Source organism: Lepisosteus platostomus, chromosome 6 (assembly GCF_059453375.1).
Source record: "Lepisosteus platostomus isolate fLepPlt1 chromosome 6, fLepPlt1.hap1, whole genome shotgun sequence".
NCBI lineage: Eukaryota > Metazoa > Chordata > Actinopteri > Semionotiformes > Lepisosteidae > Lepisosteus > Lepisosteus platostomus.
Genome location: NC_142616.1, coordinates 17,119,996 through 17,140,977, shown reverse-complemented (window position 1 = coordinate 17,140,977; position 20,982 = coordinate 17,119,996). Strand labels below are relative to the sequence as shown.

The following is a 20,982-nucleotide window of genomic DNA, read 5'->3' as shown; positions in this document are numbered from 1 at the left end:
TAAAAGTGTCGACGGTCACGTGAATAATTCCATAGGCTCACGGGACATGTATTCAATTAAACTCGTCCCCTCCCCTCGTGTGGACGCGTGCATGTGGTGTTGCTCCCCTGCTCGGTTTGCTGAAATCTGCGGTGTTTTCATCTGAGCCATGGCATTCAGCTTCAATTTCGATGTGCAGCTGGACGCGGGGGATTCGTGTCTGGGCGATCATGCCACCCTTCTGGCGAGTGAAGAAAATAAGACTTCTAAAAATACTGTAAGTCCGGGTCCGCAGGTCCCGCAACGAGCAGGCGTCAGTGTGAAGTAGTGGTTTTAATTGCGTCTCCTTTCAGAGCCGGGGGTGGGCAGGAGTACTGCAGATAGAAACTGAACGATCTTGGTAGAGAAAAGTAATGAGTTTAAATTACAAACCCGGAGCTCTGCTGCTCTCGGGGTTGCTTTGTTGAAACCGTAATTGTTCCCGTAATTCAAGATTGTTTAAAACAACAAGCTGGACTTTATGAGGGTGCGAGCTGTCAGTCTTATTTTTTCAGTTTTTATTTTCAGGTTTTACGTGGCGATGTGGTCTATTAAGTTTGCTGAGCTGCTAGTGTAGCGGCGGTCAGCGCTCCTGCTGGTTGGGTTTCTTCCCTAAGACATGCTGACTGGGTAGATTGTCGTCTCCTGCTTGGCACCGTGAACTTGAGTGGGTCCCCTGCAGTGCACCAGGCGTCCACTTCGGGATATAGTCTTGACTGTGCCCTATTGTCCAGGACGGGCTCTGGAGCGCTGCCAGCCTTACCTCCATCAACAGAGAATAGGAACACCTGTGTTCACTGGCAGATAATCGCAAGGGGTCTGTAAGAGTTTTACACGCCAAGATCTGAATAAAACTTATCTGAGACCTTCATTGAGCTGAACAGCCACCAGAACATCCTTGCTGGTCAAGAAGGCTCTTTTATCGAGACACTCACGGGCATTAACTGCCCCAGCTGTCATAATCACAAGAAAGCACTGCTACATTCACTCAACCATCTGCTGAAATTGCCGAACATATCGCTGGAATGAAAATGAGAAAACATCTCCCATCTCTGCGCAGGTGTACCTTTTCGGTCAGTACAAGATTACCCGTGGCACTCCAAGCAGAGTGTTATAGAAACGTTGTCAATTTATTTCAGGAAGAGGCTGGCAAGCCCCTCGAATGCACACTTAAGGAAGCGAAGGAGCACCGTCCCCCCCTGGACTGCCGGCCCCTCCTAGAGAACTCCGTGTGCGAGACCCTCTCCCTGGGGACCCTGCCCCCGCTCTGCTACCTCAACGAGTCCGTGCTGGAGCAGACGGCCTCGGAGCGCCCGGACCAGGAGAAGATCCTGACCCAGACCGCCGCCTCGCACTCCGATCTCATCGCCGGCGTGTACGAGGGCGGCCTGCGCATTTGGGAGTGCACCTTTGACCTCCTTGGGTACCTGGAGAGTGAAGGAGTGACCTTCTCTGGGAAGAAAGTGCTGGACCTGGGCTGTGGAGCAGGATTACTGGGGATCTTAGCCCTGAAGAGAGGAGCCCAGGAGGTCCACTTCCAGGACTATAACAGCACTGTGATTGAGGCACTGACATTGCCCAATGTACTGCTGAACATCGAGGAGGAGGAGGAGGAAGAGGAGGAGGGGGAGGGGAAGAGTAGCAGCCCATCCCCCAAAAGGAGAGCCACAGGCCTCCAGACACGTGCTGAGCTCGCCCGGTGCAGGTTTTTCTCAGGGGACTGGGCGTCTTTCCTCACCCTGCTGCTCAGCACTGACCCCCCTCCCAAATACGACATGATCTTGACATCCGAGACCATCTACAACACAGCCTCCTACCCAGCACTGCACGCGGTGCTGAGCCAGCTGCTGGCTCCAGTGGGGCAGGTGTACTTGGCCACCAAGGCGCATTACTTTGGCGTTGGGGGAGGACTGCACCTCTTCCAGAGTTACGTGGAAGAGAAAAACATTTTCAGCGTGAAGCGTGTGAAGGATGTGGAACAAGGGCTTCAGAGACACGTGGTGCTTTTGAGCTTCAAAGAAAGAGATGCAATTCATACTACATGAACACGAGATACAGAAATGGTTGTAATATCAAACTTGCAAAATATGGGGGGCTGTTCAAGATTTGTTTAGCTTTCCTGGAGTCTAAAATCGCACTCCAGCGTAACGTTAACTGTTTCTGACAGCAAACACGTCCTGGCTTCACATTTATGTTTTTGAACAAAAGATTAAATAAGTTTTTTCACTTTTGTAGAACACCACCATGACAAAATCTGTGGAAACCAAACCATAAAGCAAGAAAAAATAAAGCAATCTATCAACATACTGGATCCATATTGATCATACACACACAAAGAGATTAACAACAATGAATGTTTCAACTAAAGGCTGTCTAAATATTTTCAAAGACTTAAAAGTAGTAATCATAATAGTCCCTCTCTACTCAGTTACCATTTGAGTCCTATTTTATACCACACTGAGCTTAATCCTTCCCTAAAGATGTAAATATGAAGCAACAAAAGGGGATCTGCTAAAAAAAATATTTAATACCGTTCTTGATAAAAAAAAAATCTGTGTAGGCGACACCAGCACAGAGCCGTAAATCCCAAGTATAATTTAAATATTCACATCAAAGTCCAAGTGTTGTACTTGACAGAATTCACCCAGGCAGGGAAGATCCCAGACACTGGGCCTCTGCACCCTGCAGGGGAGCACGTCTTTCAGCCCAGCTTCACGGTGCTGTGGGGCCTGGGGCCACGGGGGACAGATGGCTGGGGGCCTCCTCACGCCTGGAGGTACTCCGGCTGTACCCTCGCCACCTTCCGGAACTCTTTGGCATGAGTCCGCGGACACTGCATCTCACACCAGCTGATCGGCACCATCTGCTCACCTGCGGGAATACATAAGGGTGTAGAACTCTCACTCCGACAGGGTTAACACTCCCGACCTGGCTTGAGAGCGTTTTAAACAGACGCCTACCGTTATACGTGGCATCCCAGAAACAACCGAAAGGCGGGGATAACATTATCAGGAACAGCCACAGTGCCATAAATGGAGCATTTTGTATGATTACAATGTGATCGATAATGGTCACTAAATCCCCAGTCACAGTAATAACAGAGTAATGGGTAACCATGTCTTGACCAGGACTTCAAAACCCTATGCAATACTGTTGTAATTTGGGGCACTATGAGAAATGCAGACATCTTCTGAAATCTGCATGCAGAGTCCTAAGGCCAACTGAAAGATTATATTCATGGTATTCTCTCCCTCAACAATTCAGAACACCATTCTATTCTATTCAGTCAAAACGCACAATTTGCAAAACTGGAATGTGATTCATCCATGCAGGTAAGAATCAGTTCAAAGTCAACAATGCAGGTCCTTTGAAAACATACTCACCTGCTTCACTATGTGCTACCACCACTCCCAGCTCATTCTCCGCTGTGGTGAGAAGATAGTTGGACTGGACATCACCTAGGGAGATCTGCCTAGTGGTCAAGGGCAACACGGGACAGACAGAACTGGAATCACTGTGCTGTGGTAACCGAGAGGCTCAAGCCTGGATCTAGAACTTAAGAGCACGAGACATTATTCAGAACATTTTGTACAGACATACAGGTCAGACTTGTTACTACTCAAGCTTTACATCTCCATTGAGCCCTTTATTCACAATGCCGCTAAAAGCTGCACTCCATGCAGCGTGCGCCGACTGCCGATGAACCCATCAGCAAACGCGCAGCTCTTGTTAATGTTTTTTAGAAGCATCAGAAAGGTGTCGAGCAACAGAGGGCTGTTGTCTGCCCTTCAGCATCTACAAAGGATACAACTTTGGCTAGAACGATATCTCCTGGTCGGAAACTCTTGTAGATCTCCACCTGATAAAGAGTAAATTTACAGGTTATGGGATTGGGAAACCGGAAATAAAGGCACTTATTGGATATCAATGCACTGCAAGTCAATTTGAAAATAATACCTTGTCCTTTTCTGTAGCTCTCACATCTTCCTTTCTACAAAAAAAAGTATTAGAAATTTAGATTCTGTACCAAAAATACCTAAATGCATCACACTCACAGAAACATGAGACGCCAGCGTCTTTCAACTTTCCATCAGTTCAGTATTGCTTAGAAATATTTTAATTCAGGGTCACATGGGAATTTGCCTTATACTGTGCCAAAAAATAAGCAGCACTACTCTGTTGTACATGACATCGGCATTTTCCCACCTTTGTGATGACAGGGACCAGCTTCCTTCCTCAACCTGGGCTTTAGCCTTAATGTCCTGGCTATTTTCATCTGTTTTCATATAGTTACATTTATGTCTGTAAACTTATAACTACAAAGCTCACATGTATAGAACGTTTATTTATTTGTTGTAGTTCTTTAAATCGTTAGCCCAAGACTTTTTGCTTTGTGTTCACATGATGCAAACAGGCAAGAAGAATTGCCAAGACTTGAATGAAAAAACACATGGACCGATGGAAATTATTCAGTAGAGTCTCCAAGCACCAACAATAAATGCAAATTGTTTTTAGACTAACAGTTCAAATACAGCAGTTGACAATGAAACAACAGTGTTTTCTAAGGACAAAAAATGCATAATAAATATACAGAAATTATGGTCATACACACAAAACCTGTCTGTGGGATGTGGATTTTTCACATTTCACTCACTAATAGAACAGAATATAAGTTCACTATGAATGGAAAATTCAATTGTGAAATTACATACAAAAACTCAATTTGTCCATAAAAATGATTAACTCTCACATAGCATTGCAAGGAGACAGCCATGGACTGGTCAGTGAGAAAAATGTATCACAAGAACAACACATATGTTATGCATTATTAGGGTATTTACAAAGTAAATAAAAGTATATGCTAAAATGTAATTTGAGACATGTTACTTGAAATGTCATAGCTCTAGTTACCTGATTGTTCCTCTGAATTTGTCCTTCAGTGGGGTGGATCCAACATAGAGGATCTGGACCTTAGCAAACCGTGGGTTGATGCTTGTAACCTGTTGGCAAAAGACCTTCACTCCTCTGGAACTATAATGTTGACCAAACCCTTTTTATAACACTGTAAGTCCACAATCACCAGGACAAAAATGACATTCTGTTTCACTGGCACCTCACATCTACAGATGCAGCCATTCAAAATGGGTGAGGTATTTCGCGGCATACCGCGACACGCCCACCGGGGTATCACGCGGTATCACGTGTGTCACGTGACTAACTATCCGGCGTCGCCTTGTAAAACCGCCAGGGGGAGCTTAACCTCTCATGTACAGCATTTGAGCCTTTAATTTTGAACTGTGTATTACAGCATGTTAATCATCAGTCATTCAAATGTTGGTATATTTTATGAAAGCAAGATTGCTCAGTTGGACAAAAGTACACAACCTACCTTTATCAGAAATATTTATGCATCAAAGCCTTTACTGAAGATATTACTAATAGTATTAATAATGGATGACTTTGGACAAGCTGTATACTCAAAGTATAATTTCTTTAGCACATTTGTACAAGCACTTGGAATCTGTCCAAGCCATACTTTGTCAGGCATTTTGTTTTACTTCAACGGGCATAAAAACTTCCTTGCTTTTAACAGGGCGTTTCATAATTTCTAACTACGAAAATGATTTAAAATGCGACACCTATCATGAAAAGAAAAAAATACACACCAGTATTCCATTTCTCCCTAAACATTGTAAGCTTCGAAGTCTTTAACTAACGTGATACCGGAGTCAACAAGCATACTTTTAGAATTTGATTAAAAGGGAATATAATATGGAATCGCGTATCTCAAGAATTTAATAACGGTATGATTATATCCGTGTACTGCGGCAGGGCTGTGTAGGGCTGTTTCGCCTGCCTGCTTATGCGAGCTGTCTTGTAGCCTACTGGTCTAGGTGCGTGACTACCAACTGGCAGGTTGTGTGTTCGAATCCAGCTGGTGCTGGACCTTTCAGTTTTATTTATTTATTTTTTAATCGCGTAACATAAACATATTACCGTATGCAAACTGTACTGTATACAGTATGTATATGTATATTTAATGTCTTAACTGTGCCCGTTTAAGTATTGAATATTCATATCTAATTTTACCACTGAAGGGAAATCTTAACATAAACATACAGTATATGGCTGGTCTCGGTACTTTAAAGAAAAAAATACACACCTGTATTCCATTTCTCCCTAAACATTGTAAGCTTCGAATGAAACCACTAAATAAAGACATAAATATAGAAATCTTAATATTTGTTTTATTTAATGTTGGTAGCAGGATGAACTGTCAGAGTGTATATTTTGTCGCAAAGTTGCTGCAAGATGTTAACAGTGAAAAAGGTATTTAGAAATGAGTTATTTCAAGATGAAAAAGAAAACATACACGAAACATGGTTTCATTACGACCAGAATCGGTCTTGAGATATTTTTAACTTGATTTACAGTATTTGAGAGGTATGTCTTAACACCGATACTACAGTGCTTAAGTACTGCTCACGTATATGTTTCTAGGTTTATATTATGCATTTCATAGGGTCAAATTACTTTTGAGCAACTAATAAGAAGCGCGAAACGGTATGCGTTTTAGTTTCGTTTTGTGCTGGAACCCGTGGATTGATTAGAGATATCAAGTACATACAAGTCATTTTTTAAATGTTGTAGTTCGTCTTGAAAAAATGTTACGAGTACATCATCTATCAACAATTACACAGGTTCTGTTTCCATATTGCGGATTTTGGTTAGGTATTATCAAATCCAGTGGCGCTGTGTTTTAGTTTACTGAGTCCCATGTCACATGGTCTGTGATTGAAACCTGTAAAACCGGTTAAATTCGTCACAGCCAGCACTCTTCAGGTGTGAGGGTCTTCTGCTCAGAATGAAACACTAAAATGTTTGTGTATATTCTAATGGTATATTCTAATGTTTCGTGTATGTTTTCTTTTTCATCTTGAAATAACTCATTTCTAAATACCTTTTTCACTGTTAACATCTTGCAGCAACTTTGCGACAAAATATACACTCTGACAGTTCATCCTGCTACCAACATTAAATAAAACAAATCTTAAGATTTCTATATTTATGTCTTTATTTAGTGGTTTCATTCGAAGCTTACAATGTTTAGGGAGAAATGGAATACTGGTGTGTATTTTTTTCTTTAAAGTACCGAGACCAGCCATATACTGTATGTTTATGTTAAGATTTCCCTTCAGTGGTAAAATTAGATATGAATATTCAATACTTAAACGGGCACAGTTAAGACATTAAATATACATATACATACTGTATACAGTACAGTTTGCATATGGTAATATGTTTATGTTACGCGATTAAAAAATAAATAAATAAAACTGAAAGGTCCAGCACCAGCTGGATTCGAACACACAACCTGCCAGTTGGTAGTCACGCACCTAGACCAGTAGGCTACAAGACAGCTCGCATGAACAGGCAGGCGAAACAGCCCTACACAGCCCTGCCGCAGTACACGGATATAATCATACCGTTATTAAATTCTTGAGATACGCGATTCCATATTATATTCCCTTTTAATCAAATTCTAAAAGTATGCTTGTTGACTCCGGTATCACGTTAGTTAAAGACTTCGAAGCTTACAATGTTTAGGGAGAAATGGAATACTGGTGTGTATTTTTTTCTTTAAAGTACCAAGACCAGCTATATACTGTATGTTTACGTTCCAAAATTAATATCGTTTATGGCCTTCACACGCGTTACAGTATGCTCCTATTCTTTTTATGCTCAGCTACTAAGATTTCCCTTCAGTGGTAAAATTCAATATCTACAACGGGCACAGTAAAGACGTTTACAGTAAGTCTTTCTACGACAGACCAACGGACCACGAGTGCCCCTGTCGGTCAACCAATCACGCACCGCGGTACCCCGTGTCATCTTACCTGCGGTACGTGTCTGTACCGCACACTTTGAATGGCTGCATCTGTATAATAGGAATTTTTGGCTATTATCTACAACTTAAGATATTATTAGTCTAGGCTGGCAAAAAACCCAACAATACCAAAATACAAATGACCAAAAAAACAGTGAGGTAGGCTTATGTTAGTATTGCTATGCCTGTGCAGCACAGAGCAAACTGAGGGATGTTAGGACAGAGAACTTCATACTTCTGTGTAAAACACCCTGGAGGACAGAGCTCCTACCTTGCATGTGACTGTAGCGCCAACATCAGGCAGCAGCTGAGCCTCACTCTCCTTCACCACCGAGACCACAGGCATCTGCAGAACACAACAGCCAAGACAAATCTCCCATTGCTAGAACAGTACTCTTGCACCATCACAAATGCACAATCCAGTTTCAATGACCATTTACAGATCTTTCTGGTATATTTTAAACCATTTTCCTCTGCACATACAACACTTCCTTCCACACTTAGGAGATGCACTTGGAGGAAGTACAATTCTTCCACACTCTCACCCACCTCCTCTCCCGCGTTCTTCCTCAGCACATAACCAGCGAGGGAGGCAAAGATGTAGCCATGACGCAAGTACGTTCCAGGCCCCGGGACACACTCCTCTGTGCTGCACAGCCTCTCTCCTGCAGGACGACAATATTTACAGGCAACCACTGCTCAAAGTCCAGCCCCAGAGCAACAGAACAATCAAACAATGCTGTTTATACTGTCAGCATCACTTGAAAATAACAACTTTCAAGTGCCAACTTTAATAAGGACGGGGTCAGAAGACGTGGCTTAATGGTTTAAATGTCTACTTTATAAATGGCGTTAAGCTTCAAAAATAGTCTCTACGACGTACCTAAAACACGAATTTCGTCAGGATGATGTAACTGTCGGTAAAGCGAGGTTAACTTTACAAACTATACTAGGTTTAAGTGTTTGGCTCCTGATGGATTGCTTTGATACTGCTACTGTTTCTAATGTTATACCTCACCATACACCGAGTCCTTTCAATACGACTTTTAATTTATCATTCAATTGCAAAGTTGTTCTGCAAGACAGGTATACCCATACTCAGTTTCTGGCATCACTTTATGAATACAGCTACCGAAAACAGCAACGAAATGTGCTATAACCTCTGTTGCCCCGAGAGACCTACCCTTACTGACAAAAAAGTGTTATATTAAACAATGTGGCTCAGTCAGGGGATCATTTTCAAACTTTTAAGAATTACTATGATTTTTACTTTAAAAACTCACACAACATTTGGTGAATGAACTAAGAATCAATACAAGACAAGAAAGTGAAACCCTGCAGTCAAAATGTATCCATGTGTGTATTAACTGCTGTCAGGTCCAGACGATTCAGTCATTAAATACATTTTATTTCACATAACGTTTTTAAACCCCACGTACCTGGCACACACAGCGTCTTAGGAGACATGTTTTCAGAATAGAATAAGAAAAGCTCCGATTGGCTCACACGGCAGAAGCAACGAGTCCGCTGATTGGCCAAACCTAAGAACGGCTGTTCTAGATTAAGCTTTTTTAGTGGTTCAGTGTTACTGACTTCCGGTCGAGTAAGAGTTGGGAAAGCTGTGATCTGATTGCGAGTCTATGATGTGCTTTTAATTTTACCATGGCTACATTTTGTTGTATTGCAAGTTATGCTAATCTGAATACGCCAGTTAACAGAAAACATGGAGTAAAATCCCACCTGTAATTGTACAGTTCGAGTACGTAGCTGCTTCAGAATGCGTAGGCTGCAAAGGGACAAGTAAACGTATATTCCACGCGGAAACATTAGGGTTCGGCTGTGGAGCCTTCTTCAGTTGTGATATTTTCAAAGCCACACCTGAAGACTACACGGCCGAAACGTTGCGTCTCTTTTCTTTTCCTTTCAGCATGGAATAAACCTCTACCTGTGCCTAAATGTACAGTTGTTTTAAAATCGGAGATAGTGACGAGCAGAAGAGTATCACCCTTAAAGATCTATCTATGCAGGCTTTATGAATGTTTTTACCTGAAAGGAAAGTTCTGCTCTGACAGGCTTAAATCACTTTCATGTGTCATTTTTCAAAAACGTTCTGGAAACACAAATGCATTTTATGTAGTCTACATTTTGAGAGCAGTAGTCACGGATAGCTCCATGTAATCGAGCAGTCCCGTCACGGTCGTCCACTTGTCTGTTCACGATCTTCTGTCTAAAATTATTTTCAGGCTTGCATTTTTCTTTATGTGCTCCTCTACTCTAGTTATACTTTACACTACTTTAGACGTGGCTGAGAAGCTGACCTGTCTATAATCCCTTAATTCAATTTTGTCCCCGTTTTGGTATGAATGGTAATTACATTTGTCATTTTCCAAACAGGCAGGGTACCCTGTACTCCAAGTGTTATTCGAAATACTTTTTCAGAAAAGCGGGTCTGGTCCACATGTAGTTTGAACGTCACACACCTCCTTAATTTATCGCCGGATTAAATCGTTTACAACGATGGTATTTTCACCTAAATCAAATGTTTAATTCCCCCATTTGTGAACACCTGTATAATCGTTTACTTCTTCCACTCCGCTCTTCTTGGATAATAGATGTGCATCCCAATTACCCTTTGTTTCTTTACAGCTAAACTTTGCAAAGGATAGAATACAGTTCAATCCATCCAATCCATTTTTTTAAATATTTTCCTATTTTAGTATTTTACATATTTCCTGTGCATTACCTAACCGTGTACGAGCTCCATGGATCTCAGACCCCATCTTCATCAGTCCTCTCAGGAAACACACCAGAGCATAACTCATTTTACTTTCATAGGTTTCATGGTACATACTGTAATGCCAGCGTTTTTGTGGACGTGTTTAAAACACAGGATGAATTATGTCCAGCAGAGGGCACTCTGACCACACTTCTCCCTGTTGAAAAGCACCTTACAGGAGCACCCAAGACCCTAGCAGAGAATATCTCCAACAATTAATTTAATTCTTCCAACAAATACGTTTCTCTGGCAAGTGTGGAATGATACTATTAGTGATGTGGTATTTATGAAGACTAAAGATCAGATTTCAATGTATATTTAAATCTTATTTCAACTAGAAATTTTCACATTTTTATATAGCTTAACAACAGGAGTAAATGGAAGTGCAAAAGAAAAAAAATCATAAACATCATTTTATGAGATAAGTGAAAATAAGGGACAAAAGTCAACACAAGTTCTGCACATCATAGGATTTATTTGTTTTACACAAGGGGTTCAGTGTACATCAAAACAGTGCATTGCAATAAACCCTAATCAAACTGAAGCTCTCTGAAGAACCACTGGCAGCAAAGCCACATGAACACTCATGTGAAGAGCAGGGGCAGAGTATCCTGCACACATACAAACTGAGGAACAGGGGCTTTCACCTGTAGAACCGAAGAATGCTGCAGTAACTGGCTGCTTATACTCCTCTCCAAAGCCAAGATTCAAGACAGAACTAACAATCAAAACATCAAGATTTAGACTGGGTCTTCGGTAGAGGAAGACAAACTGGAGAAATGTGTTAGTTCGTGTCCTACCTCAGCAGCCCTTTTATTTGAAGCAGAATCTGTTACTGTGTATGGAAAGGCCTTGTACACAAAGCAGATTCACTGGCTCTCACTGTAGGTGCTATAGGTGACGGATTCACACTCGATGTTACACTGGGTTCAGAGACAGGGGCTCCTTATTTCTCGCTTGTATGCGCTCAAGCTGCAGAGCCCACTCCTCACGGGAAACTGGCAGGAAACCTACACACAAACAGCGTCACAATGGTGAAAACTACAGACATACCAGCATGTGACGAGAGGGAGGGAGGGAGGGAGGCAGAGGTGCCCAGGTGGCAACAGCTCTCAGGAGCTGACAACAGGGATCGTGGAATGAATCGAATGCAAAAGCATTGCTCCTCGTGTGCCGGTCTGTAACCCAGAACCTCGAAATGTGCGACATCGGAATGACTACAGCGCACACAGAAGTTGCTGTGAAAAGTAAACCTGTGAGAATGAATTACAGGGCACATTCCAGCTTTATCCAGCAATAATAAAGCTTTGTGTCCAAATTGTGTTTTCCCCGTTGCATATTTACTTACACAGGAGGCAAAATGAAAAGTCTGACTTCCCTTTTAAACTGGGCCAAGGGTTCCCTTTGAAAAGTTGTCAAATTCTTTAATGGCATAAACAAAGCTTCATATGTAAAACGAATTTGTTCATGAATGCTTAAACATACTGTAAGGATTATCAATGACCTTTTTCGAATGAAGAAGTTAGGAGTCAGATATTGCAGGTCAAGAAACTGTTTGACTGAGCTACTGGTCCCTTGTTTGAGCTTTGGTCTACATTAGTCTTTAACATTCTCCTCATCCTACCCTGTCCATCTTCACGTATGACAAATTTAACAAGCCCGCTCTTCTTGCTTGTTACCTTGAAGAAACCCTCCAACTGTCCTGTATCAGAAAGAAAGTAAGAGAAGGACAATGCTAAATGACCTGAGCGAGCGCCGAGTATGAAACGTGTGATGTGTGGTGTAGAAGGGAGGTTTGCGCGTGTCCTCCGAGAGCAGTGGCACAGCGCCCCCCTGCCAGGAGCCTCCAGCGTTCGTGCACAGGAGGCTTTCTTTTTACTTCTTGGCCTTGCCCTGGGCAGCCACCGCCTCCATGGCCTTGCGGACAGTCTCCTCGTCGCCCAGGAACTGCATGGGCTTCACGGGCTTCAGGTTCTTGTCCAGCTCGTACAGGATGGGGATGCCCGTGGGGAGGTTCAGCTCCATGATGGCCTCCTCCGACATGCCTGTCGACACAAGAGCAGCCTGAGTGCCAGCATCCTGCCACAGCCGGAAGAGCTCGGCCGGCGGCAGGTCAAAAACAAATCCCGAGGCCAGTCAGGCATTACGAGAACATCAGAAATAAAGTACCAGTTTTGGTGCCACAAGCCTAATGGGAAAATAGGTTAAATGAAATGTAGCTGCCATAATATTGAAACCCTGCCCTAAAAACAGAGCGTCCTCGGCAGGTACATACCCTCTAGGTGCTTGACGATGCCCCTCAGGCTGTTGCCATGGGCAGCGATCAGGACCCTCTTGCCCTCCTTGATCTGCGGGACTATCTCCTCGTTCCAGAAGGGGAGAGCTCGGGCGATGGTGTCCTTCAGGCTCTCGCAGGAGGGCAGCTGGTCCTCCGTCAGGTCGGCATAGCGACGGTCCTGCCGGAAGCAGGGAAACACAAGGTCTCTCTGGGTGCTCGTATAACGGTACACTGAAGGAGCGATTTACAGCAGGCCCAGGGCTGGACTGAAGAGTCAAGGTTAGAAAAGAAGGTAAACATCAGTACGCACGTTCGTTGCTCATAAAGCAGAGGACAGGTCTAGTGATGGTATTTTGTGCTTCAGAAGGGCTAGTTTCCAGAAGATAGGGTAGACAATGAATTAGAACTCCGGCCGTCGCTGACAGAAACTGCCAAGAAACATTCTGGCTGTGATGCTGAAACTCAAACTTCATTACAATACCGAGCACCGTTTAAGGACTATAAATAGACAGCCTGAAAATAAGAAGAATTCAGATTCAGTGCTCAAACAGAGCACCTGTAATAATAAATCAGAGAATACCGGCAATCTTAGTCTGCCTCTGCTACAGCTAAACTGACTCTGGTGTGTTGTCATGTTTGAAAACAAATGTATCAGCTTCAGTTCAGTTATAAGTCCTTAAGGCTCATTGAATAGTTTTTTTTTTCTTTCACTTCAGTTGTTAAAAACAAATATTTCACAGCAAGTCAAACTGTTCTGGTAAAAAATAATTATTTAAAAGCTAATAATAATGTCAAACAGTTCCAGTCTCATGCTATGACATACAACATTTTGAGCGCAGTGACACCGTATGCCAACACTCCAGCTCCACATTTCCACAAGCCTGAGCCCCCCGCCCCCATCACCACTGCCTGTTGTCTTTGTGACGTCTGGCTGAACTTTGATACTTGACCACTGCACATTCCTGCAGTACACTAACCCTCCAGCAGCACAAAAGTCAAACCGGGCAGTAAATTGGTGCCAACATGAACACTAAGCAAAGAAAATCTGCCAAAACGCAGGAGAAGAAAAGGGCTGAATTAATAAATTAATCAATGAACAAGCTTCATGGTCAAATACATAATGCATGCCCACAAGGAACAAAGATTTGCAGATTTATCATACAAATATATCTGAGGTCCCTGACATTAATAATGAAATCACTATACTGTCATTTATTCTCAGAAACAAAGGGTGACAATCTTTAGTGATACAGTGGAAGGCCACAAGTATCTGCTTGGCAAATTCTGTCATCTTTATGTCAAGTCATGCCCTTTGCTCACAGAATCTGGGAAACTGCTCCCCCCCGCCCGCCTTTCTAGATCTGTAGAGCACAAATGCTCGGGGATTTAGTAAAAACAACATTATGTCCCACTTTTTTCCTCGGTCTAAGAGGCCACAATGCAATCCTCACACAGTTCAATTAAACCATCTCATCCTCCATCTGGCTCTCGGCCACCCATCCCATAATAATCCCTGATCCGCAGTGCAGCAGCAAGTGTGGTTGAATGCCGGTCGCCATAACGATGACCCTGTTGCTTGTCCAACCAGCAAGCGCAGCACTAAATCTGCCTCCTGGTGCCACAGCAGGGGTTTCCTAAGGGAACAGTACAGCCCCCTTCCCTCATGAGGAGACTTACTATTAGTGAAACAAGGATTTTATCAAGGAAAGCATAAAATATCATTCAAAAACATGAAGCTGTTCCCCCAGAGTACTGCTAGACATTAAGAAAGCAGAGTACCTTCAATTAATACAAGATCTCAGGAAACACAAATGATAAACCAGTACTATTGACTGGCCTAACTCCTTAACACTTCAGGTTTTCTCATCTCCAGATTACATTAAGAATGCTTACAAACACAGTGGCCATTTGACCCACACAGCCCAGTTTTAAACCTAAAGCGCAGTGAAAATAAATTACATGTGCGAAAAGGGAACATTTCAGATACTTCCAGTATGTTTGGTAAGGCATAAAAAATGATTTTAGGCTCAATGTTGCTTCTCGTAAAGCATGAGGTAAGTGGATAACCTGGCATGAACGTGTGTTGGTTGCTGCTCTTGAACTGTACAAACCTTCATGACCCAACACGAAGCTACATAACCAGATCACAGCGCAGAAAAACTGTACACAGGTAAGTGGGTAGCCCTGTACTGGCGGTCACAAATGCAACCACAACCTTTTGATCTTATACATATTGACAACAATGGCCTCCCCTCATTTGCAGTACTTACGTTCTTCTTTTAACCAAACAACAACTTGCCACACACCAGCTGTCAGTGGGGCAGAGAGCCAACTGATGAAGCCAGTTCATAGATGGGGATTATTAGGAGGCCGCAATTGGTAAAGGCCGATAGGAAATCTGGCCAGGACACCAGGGATACACTCCTAATCTTTTAGAGAAATGCTCTAGGATTTTTAATGACCACAGAGAGTCAGGACCTCGGTTTTACAGCAAAGTGTCCCCATTACTACACTGGGGTATTAGGACCCACACAGACTGCAGGGTGAGCGCCCCCTGCTGGCCCCACCAACCCCTCTTCCAGCAGCAATCTCAGTTTTTCCCAGGAGTCTCCCCTCCAGGTACTGACCAGGCTCACAGGTGCTGACACAGCTGCTGGCTGAACGCGGAGGCAAGAACGCGAGGGGACGACGCGGCCTCCCGGTGGGGGGGGGAGGGGGAACGCGCTCACCTTGCTGATGGCGGTGTAGAAGTCGTGGTCCGCGTCCATGGGCGGCGGGGGGATGTCGTAGGAGCGCCTCCAGACCTTGACCTGCGCCTCGCCGTGCTTGGCGGCCGTCTCGGCCTTGTTGAGCCCGGTCAGGCCGCCGTAGTGCCGCTCGTTGAGCCGCCAGGTCCGGTGCACCGGCAGCCACATCTGGTCGACGCTGTCCAGGACGATCCACAGCGTGCGGATCGCCCTCTTCAGCACCGAGGTGTAGCAGACATCAAACTCGTAGTCCGCGTCTGCGGGGGGGGGGGAGCAGAGAGCGGGCGTCAAGGTCGGCCGGCACGCCTCCCGAAGGGGCCGAACAGCAGCCGGAAACCCGCAGCTTCGCAGCGCTCTCGGGGTATCAGACGAGCTGATTTCATAGCGCGTCTCTAGTGAAGACGGAAGCACGGCGGAGCTCTGCCCCTCGAGGTGGACACGCCCACGGCGCCTTCCCGGCGTTCGCTTGTAAACCTTCAGCTAAGTCCCTGCTGCCTGTCGGCTTGGCATTCGCGCCTGGCTGTGTGCGTTCTGGCCCTGAACACGACCCATCACGGGTTACTTTCATTATTTAATCCACAACCTAAACATGTTCATTGAAACCTCTAGTTTTCCGTTTTCTACAGGTCCAGTTTGCCCATTTTAGGACCAGTATGGAGGCCAGCCCGTTCAGAAACGCCAAAAACAAGACCCATCCTTCATGGCCTGAGTGAGAGTCAGACACTTGCCTAGACTAGTTAATAGACATCATTGAACAGATCACAGCACAAGCCTTGTATCAACTGTTGAAGCTGTGCTTAGCATGCACACTTTAAATACCTGGACCATCCCATTTCTGTGTTTCACACGTCCAACTAGAACCATAAATGCCTCCATTTCTTGCTTTAATATCTTACTGCCTCCTGTCCACTAGCTGCTGATTCATCACTTTACCAGACTGCCTCACTAGACTAAACCTCAATATAAGAGGCTCTGCTGGCATGAAGTCGCTCGGCAGTGTCTGTCGTCCCGGGCTGACTCACTGCAGTCTGGGCTCGATGCGGCGCGGCACGTAGGCAGTCACTAGGCCGCGTCCTCTGGAAAACTACAGGCGGGGACCGTGGGTGTGGCGAGCAGGCCCGTGGGCGGGACCACGCCAACAGGCTACCGCGCCACAGGCGAGCAGGGGCGTTAAATGGGACGGAGATCAATGGCAAATGAGCGGAAGGAGGTGGAGCCAACTGGAAATCCACGCCTTCGAGACCTGCAATGAGTTTGTTCATCACATTAACGGTTACAGTTTCCACGGGAGCTAAGTAACCCCTCATAGGAAATATTTGACTATATGGTAGTTCTCCCTTCGTATTATCCGCTCTCAGAGCTGTTGAATGAATAAAAGTCAATTGAAATGGTCACAAAGCGCAGAATATTAGTCAGATCAGTCGTAATAACCACTGCTGCCTATGACTCACTGCTTTCCGTCTTACTCCTCTTTATGGAAAGTTTTAATTCACCACGTTTGCTGGCTCGAACAATAGGCCGTCATATCACATCGGAATAAAGGCTTTTACGTTTTTTTTCGGAATTTAAGCACACTTATTTACGAAGCGGCGAATTCATGTTGGCTCCACACAGCCCTCACACTGAACGTCCCTACAACACACTTAAAAAGCGAGAAGTAGCGCGTATGAACTCGGTTCTCAATTCATCTTCTTCTTCGGCGACTTCAGTGCTGCTGGAAAGCACTTCCGGCTCCGCGCGCAGCTGCCTCGCGGCGGCGCTCGGGCAAAGCTGCAGCAGCAGCAGCACCAAAGTGCAGCATCTCTCTACAGACCGTGTGCCCTGCTAGGACCGCACTCGACTGCCACAGCATTGGATTGATGCGGTCTGACTCGTAATAGTAGGCGAAACATCGGAGATCTTGCAGCTCATCTTTCATTTTTTGGGGGGCAATTTTCGGGCTTCCGGAATCAATCGTTTATTAATATATCTCGTTATCACATCATTAGCTTAATTTTTCTATCTATATACGGCTGCATCCCCAACGGGTTAGAACACCGTCTCCAGGCAAATGAGCCAAATACGACACATCGTAACGTGACCTCAGCAGTCTCATACGTTTTCTTTTAACATAAAACACAAACACGCAGAACAACGCGTCAAGCGGTTCTATGGAGATCCGCAGAATCCATTCCCACCTTTGAGGGCCTGTCCTCCCCTCTTCGCCTCCTCGACGCCGGTGTCGCTCAGGTCGGCGTCGAACCAGCCGCAGAAGCGGTTCTCCTGGTTCCAGCAGCTCTCCCCGTGGCGGATCAGAACCAGCTTGTAAGCGGCCATTCTGGAGACCTCACTTTCTCGACTGTCGGTTCGAGGACGGTGAAAAAGTAATTTGCGTTTCAAGCAAGGTGAATATGCCCGAAGGGTCTTTTTTTTCCCCCACCACTTACGGCGGTAAAAAAAGAAATGATGCTAACACTCGGACCCAAATGCGCTCAAGACTCGTACCTCTTTGAATCCGGACCCGAACTAGCCCAGACCAGCACTAATGCCCTTCCTGAATGGCTTCCTAATGAGCAAGCTGCGGTCTTCCTGCGACAGAAATCTGCTCGGCTGTCTGCACGTCAGCGGAGCGCGATAGAGCAATGTGACCTTTAGTTACCGTAATGACTGCTATTCTGGAAACAAATTACAAATTCATCTACCGTAATTATCATAATACAAAAGAAAAATGCGCTCGAAAACTTCCAAAAGAAAAGAGGCCATAAAGCTCATATACAGTAACTCATTTGGTAGCCCGTAGCCAATTGATCTGAGGTTCTCATCCAGTGATTTCTTGAAAGAAGCCAGTGTACAGGCTTCAACAGAATGGCTGGGTACCTTGTTCCAGACTCCCACAACACTTTGGTGAAAAAATTGCCTCCTGGTTTCGGATTTAAATGCACTTCCATGTAATTGAAACTTGTGTCCTATGGTTTGCATTCCAGTGTACATTCTGAAAAAGTCCACTTCGTTGAATTTATCAGGGCCTTTGAGAAGTATGAATACCTGTATCAGGTCCACTCATGCTGTTCTCCGTTCCAGACTGGAGTGCAGTTCCTTCGGCCTGTCAGTGTGAGACATTCCCATAAGCCCTCAGTCTTCTAATCCGAACCACGGGAAGATCATTAGAAAGCTCCTGAACGTGCATTTCCACCACTACTACTTCACGCTTATACCAACCTGACACACCGAGGCGTTGTCAGGAGTGGTCCCAGATTGTACCAGGCATGTACCCCTGGGGCATCTTGTCAGTCATTTACGATTCATTCATACTGCGTAGGTTCTCCACTCTCATACAGTACCATGTGAGCCCCCAGGTATTTCTCCATTTTTGATTGCTGTTTGCTCACAGATATTTGCCCATTTAGAGACCAAATTGTCAAGCAGCACTTGTAATACAGAGCTTGTATGTTACGGATTCGGCCTGTGAAACCGAAACCAAGTAATGAGCCCACTTGCAGGAGCTGATTAAGCCAAGTCGTGATCCTAATACCGTAGACGAAGGAACGAGCCGAGAGTCCAGGGGAAGCCAGTGATCCAAACGGGGAGAGAGCAACCGAAGCCAGACCGTGATCCAAAACCGTAGTAAAAGAGAAAAAACCAAAGTCTGAAACCAACACAGTACGAAGAGGTAGAAGGCGTAGCACAACAAAGAAGCTCGGACAGAAAACCAGTACTGAGCGAGGAGGTAGGGAAAGACTAGTGATTAAATACAAGATGAGACGGAGGTGTGGTGGTGAATACGTACTCTGATAGGTAGACTCATTGAACTAAGACCACGCCTTCTTCTGCCTCTTCCGTTGCCGGGAGGCAGGGATCGTAACATTGTATATATAGAAAATGACATCGTTACTTACACCTTGTTTTCAGACAGTTCTTCAAAAAATATTCAGCTAAATCCTGCGGTGCAATGACTGTTTAACACATCAACTGTAAAAGCAGGAATGTACATCCATCCTTATTCATACACATGCACCTCCCCAAATGAATGAGCATTTGAAACTGAAGTACGTCCTACTAACACAGCAAAGGTAACACGCTGCATGACTTTTTGTCTGAAATGCTTGGTCATGGTTAGATGGTCCGAATGGCCTGGCATTGTCTGTCATTTGTAATCTTGTTTATGTTCTCGTGTAAATTATTTGTAAGGAAATATTTGTGCAATTCAGTGGTTTGCGTTTCTGTCTTACAGCGCTGGGTCCCCGAGGTCAAATCTGGACCTCGGATCTGTGTGGAGGTTGTACTGTATGTCCTCTCCGTGTTCACCTGGGTTTCCTTCCACATTCTAAAGACATACTGGAAGGTTAACTGGCTTCTGGTAAAACTGGCCCTGGTGTGAGTGTGTTGGACTGGCCTCCTGTCCAGGGTGTATCCTGTCTTGCGCCCATTGCTTCCCCTGTGACCCTGAATTGGACAAAACGGTTAGAAAATGGATGGACTTCTGTAATGTGGGGACGAGCTCCCTACTGATGATCGGAGGAAATTCACATGTGTTTTGGGCCATCTGGGGTGTGAAGGCCTCATATTTTGGTCAGAAAACGAATACACTGCTTACAAAATTGAAATCTCAGTATTTATATTGACAACAGCAGCTGGTGTGGCTGGCTCAAACTTCGGCAAAGGCACGGTAAAGCCAAGGTTGACTTCACCTACAGTTTGATGCAGGGCTGGTTGGTGACAGTCTGTCTTCAGAGTCCCACAGCCTGTGGCTGGAGAAGAGCAAGAACAGTGAGATTTTGTAGAATGAATTCCAATTTTCCTCAAACCCAACTTGTCAGTTCATTCAGTGGTTCTAAAAATCAGGGGTGTCAAACTAGTTTCCCGACCTGGTGTCACGTCCCACACGTGCCCCTCGCAAACCCCACTACATTCCCAAACCCACCGTTTCACGTTCTCATTCCTAACTGAACCCATCCCATTCTCACAGGCACCAGAGTCCACAGATTCTCGCTCCTGAACCCATTATCCAACCACGGCCCTCTCCCTTCACTATTTAAAGTTCCCTCACGCACCAAGCCTTGCTCACTATTGAAAAGCCTCCTTAAGAGTTTTCTAGCGTGCGTTATTTTCTTGCTGGATTTCCCGGTTTTTGGACTTAACCTTTCCCTTTTGATCTCGTCTCTTGGATTGGCTTCTCGGTTTGTCTCGGCTGATCTCCGGCTTCGCCTCTCGACCTTGCTTCTGGATTACGATTTTGGGTTGTTTTGCCTCTGCATCCCGCAGAATTCACGGCTACGTACAAGAACAGCGAGAGAAC

The 20,982-nt window shown here is 44.8% G+C and overlaps 3 protein-coding genes across 3 annotated transcripts; 1 reads left to right on the top strand and 2 right to left on the bottom strand.

Annotated features, from left to right (window-relative positions):
• Positions 1-50: 50 nt before the first annotated feature.
• On the top strand, positions 51-2,322 carry mettl18 (methyltransferase 18, RPL3 N3-histidine). Its single transcript, XM_088634449.1, has 2 exons — positions 51-256; positions 1,158-2,322. The coding sequence occupies exons 1-2, from the start codon at positions 149-151 to the stop codon at positions 2,061-2,063; spliced, it is 1,014 nt and encodes a 337-aa protein (XP_088490575.1). The 5' UTR covers positions 51-148; the 3' UTR covers positions 2,064-2,322.
• Positions 2,323-2,532: 210 nt separating this feature from the next.
• exosc1 (exosome component 1) lies at positions 2,533-9,437 on the bottom strand. Its single transcript, XM_088634451.1, has 8 exons — positions 9,346-9,437; positions 8,456-8,571; positions 8,178-8,252; positions 4,930-5,018; positions 3,976-4,009; positions 3,827-3,877; positions 3,402-3,486; positions 2,533-2,889 (listed from the first exon to the last, which is right to left on the bottom strand). The coding sequence occupies exons 1-8, from the start codon at positions 9,371-9,373 to the stop codon at positions 2,783-2,785; spliced, it is 585 nt and encodes a 194-aa protein (XP_088490577.1). The 5' UTR covers positions 9,374-9,437; the 3' UTR covers positions 2,533-2,782.
• A 1,700-nt stretch (positions 9,438-11,137) lies between these two features.
• LOC148661130 (phosphoglycerate mutase 1) lies at positions 11,138-18,317 on the bottom strand. Its single transcript, XM_088634443.1, has 4 exons — positions 17,885-18,317; positions 15,690-15,964; positions 12,958-13,138; positions 11,138-12,727 (listed from the first exon to the last, which is right to left on the bottom strand). The coding sequence occupies exons 1-4, from the start codon at positions 18,021-18,023 to the stop codon at positions 12,558-12,560; spliced, it is 765 nt and encodes a 254-aa protein (XP_088490569.1). The 5' UTR covers positions 18,024-18,317; the 3' UTR covers positions 11,138-12,557.
• Positions 18,318-20,982: the final 2,665 nt, after the last annotated feature.

What these genes read in the sequence shown, in the direction of transcription:
- mettl18 (XM_088634449.1), top strand. Translation starts at nt 149, where the DNA reads ATGGCATTCAGCTTCAATTTCGATGTGCAGCTGGACGCGGGGGATTCG. An exon ending in ATAAGACTTCTAAAAATACT is followed by an intron (nt 257 to 1,157) that starts GTAAGTCCGGGT and finishes AATTTATTTCAG; the next exon opens with GAAGAGGCTGGCAAGCCCCT.
- exosc1 (XM_088634451.1), bottom strand. Translation starts at nt 9,373, where the DNA reads ATGTCTCCTAAGACGCTGTGTGTGCCAG. An exon ending in GAGCTACAGAAAAGGACAAG is followed by an intron (nt 3,878 to 3,975) that starts GTATTATTTTCA and finishes ACTCTTTATCAG; the next exon opens with GTGGAGATCTACAAGAGTTT. An exon ending in ATATCGTTCTAGCCAAAGTT is followed by an intron (nt 3,487 to 3,826) that starts GTATCCTTTGTA and finishes ACCACTAGGCAG; the next exon opens with ATCTCCCTAGGTGATGTCCA.
- LOC148661130 (XM_088634443.1), bottom strand. Translation starts at nt 18,023, where the DNA reads ATGGCCGCTTACAAGCTGGTTCTGATCCGCCACGGGGAGAGCTGCTGG. An exon ending in TCTACACCGCCATCAGCAAG is followed by an intron (nt 13,139 to 15,689) that starts GTGAGCGCGTTC and finishes TGCTTCCGGCAG; the next exon opens with GACCGTCGCTATGCCGACCT. An exon ending in CATCGTCAAGCACCTAGAGG is followed by an intron (nt 12,728 to 12,957) that starts GTATGTACCTGC and finishes TTGTGTCGACAG; the next exon opens with GCATGTCGGAGGAGGCCATC.